Consider the following 1848-nt stretch of genomic DNA (forward strand, 5'->3'; position numbering starts at 1 on the left):
ACCCATCGGAGTAAAGCGCCAACAGATAAACGCCGAGGCAGCAGCCTCCTGCTGCTGCTGTTGCTGCTGCTGCTGTTGCTGCTGTTGCTGCTGTTGCTGATGATGCTGCTTCGAGGCAACAGCCTCCTGCTGCTTCTGCTGCTGCAGTTGCTTCGGTATCCGTGGGTATGGTTGCTGCTGCTGTTGCCGTTGTTGCTGATTGTGCTGCTTCTGCATGTGCAGCGCGTGCTGCTGCTATTTCTGCTGCTGCTCCACCCACTGCTGCTGCTGCTGCAGCAACTGCTGCTGCTGCTGCTTCTTGCCTTCTCGGGCACCCCAAAAAAATAAACTCTGTCGTCAGCACTCTTCTTGTATCTCTCTGCATAAAAACCTGCTGCAGCCGGAGCTGCCCCCATTCCTGCGTGGGGTGTGGGCCCCCGTGGCTCTGTAGGGGCCCCCATGGGGGCCCCTGGGGGCCCCCCTGGCCATGGGGTGGGGCCCCTGGGGGCCCCTGCCATTGTAATGCATACAGGGCAAGACGCGTTGCGCCGTAGGCAGCAAGGAGGCCCCCACGTTCTCTAAGGCCCAGCACGTGTTCACTGGGGCTGAAATACACTTCAGCAAGGGGGGCCCCCCCCTGCAGGGCCCCCTTTCCTTGTGGAGGGGGCCCCCCCTCTTGTTTTCCCTGCTGCAGCGGTGGGGCAAAGGGGGCCCCTGCAAGGGAGGCTGGGCCCACACACTCTCCAGCACCATATGGGGGCCCTGGGGCCCCTCCTCTGCCGTAAAGGGGGGCCCCCTGAAACAACGGGTATACCCTGATGGTGTTGGCTACAGCAGCAAAGAGGAAGGACCCACAGTCCGATATCTCCATAGCCTTCACACTACCGGTGCAGCCAACCCTCTCAACAGAGACAGGGAGATGGGGGCCCCAGGGGGGCCCCCAAGGGGGGCCCCCATTGGGGCCCCAAGGGGGGCCCCAGGGCTCTGTGGGGGCCCCTCTCGAAACACTGGAAAGGGCCCCCAATGGGGGCCCCTGGGACTCCAACCCCGCAGGGGCCCCACAGGGGGCCCCTTCGGGGACCCCAGAGGGGGTCCCTTGGGTAGCTCCAAAGGAGTGCCCATCGGGGGCCCCTTGGTGGGGGGCCCCACAGGGGGCCCTTCTGGGGGCCCCCCCGGGCCCCCCAGTCTGTTTCATGCGGCGAAACAGTCAGGAGAAAGAATAGGAGGTGAAGGAAGAACCAGAGATAAAGTATTGGGGCCCCAAGGATATTCTTTTTCGCTAAATATGATGCATTACAAACCCTAAACCCTAATAGCTGCAACAAGTGAGGGGCCCCAGGGGCCCCCGATCTTCTGGTCCTCAGGCCCTAGAGGGGGTACTGTGAATCCATTCGGCTGTAACAACAAAAACACTGAACTCAATAACAGGTAATGACGACAAAGGGGGGCCCCCAGGCGGGGGGCCCTCCTTCACAGCATCAGAGGGGGCCCCCAGGGGGCCCCCAAGGGGCCTCCGAGCGGTATCATTGAATCGTAAACCCTAAACCCTAAACCCTTATGCTCAAGCTAGAAGCCTTAGACTCCTAAGCAAAAATGATAAGCCTGTAGACTAAAACACTAAACCCTAAACCCTAGACCCGAAACCCTAAACCCTAGAGCGAGTCACCCCGAAACACTAACCGTTGTACTGAAACCCTAAACCCTAAAACCCTAGACTGAAACCCTAAACCCTAAACCCTTGTACTGAAACCAGAAACCCTAAAGCCTTGGGCTGAAACCCTAATCTCTAGACCCTTGATCTGAAACCCTAGACCGTCAACACAATGAAACTAGGGTCACCTAGATCTGACCTGAAAACCCTAAACCCTA

General features: G+C 59.3%; 1 protein-coding gene across 1 annotated transcript in view; it reads right to left on the reverse strand.

Annotated features, from left to right (window-relative positions):
• EMH_0046550 (WD-repeat proein, putative) overlaps window positions 1-850 on the reverse strand; it is a gene marked incomplete at both ends in the record, with an annotated part of 7644 nt that extends 6794 nt beyond the window's left edge. Inside the window, 1 exon segment of the mRNA XM_013496180.1 lies at window positions 121-850. Within this exon segment, the coding sequence (XP_013351634.1) occupies window positions 121-850 (730 nt within the window).
• Between the last annotated feature and the right edge of the window lie 998 nt (window positions 851-1848).

The sequence above is a fragment of the Eimeria mitis genome, genomic scaffold (assembly GCF_000499745.2).
Source record: "Eimeria mitis Houghton genomic scaffold, Emh_scaff1964, whole genome shotgun sequence".
NCBI classification, from domain to species: Eukaryota; Apicomplexa; class Conoidasida; order Eucoccidiorida; family Eimeriidae; genus Eimeria; species Eimeria mitis.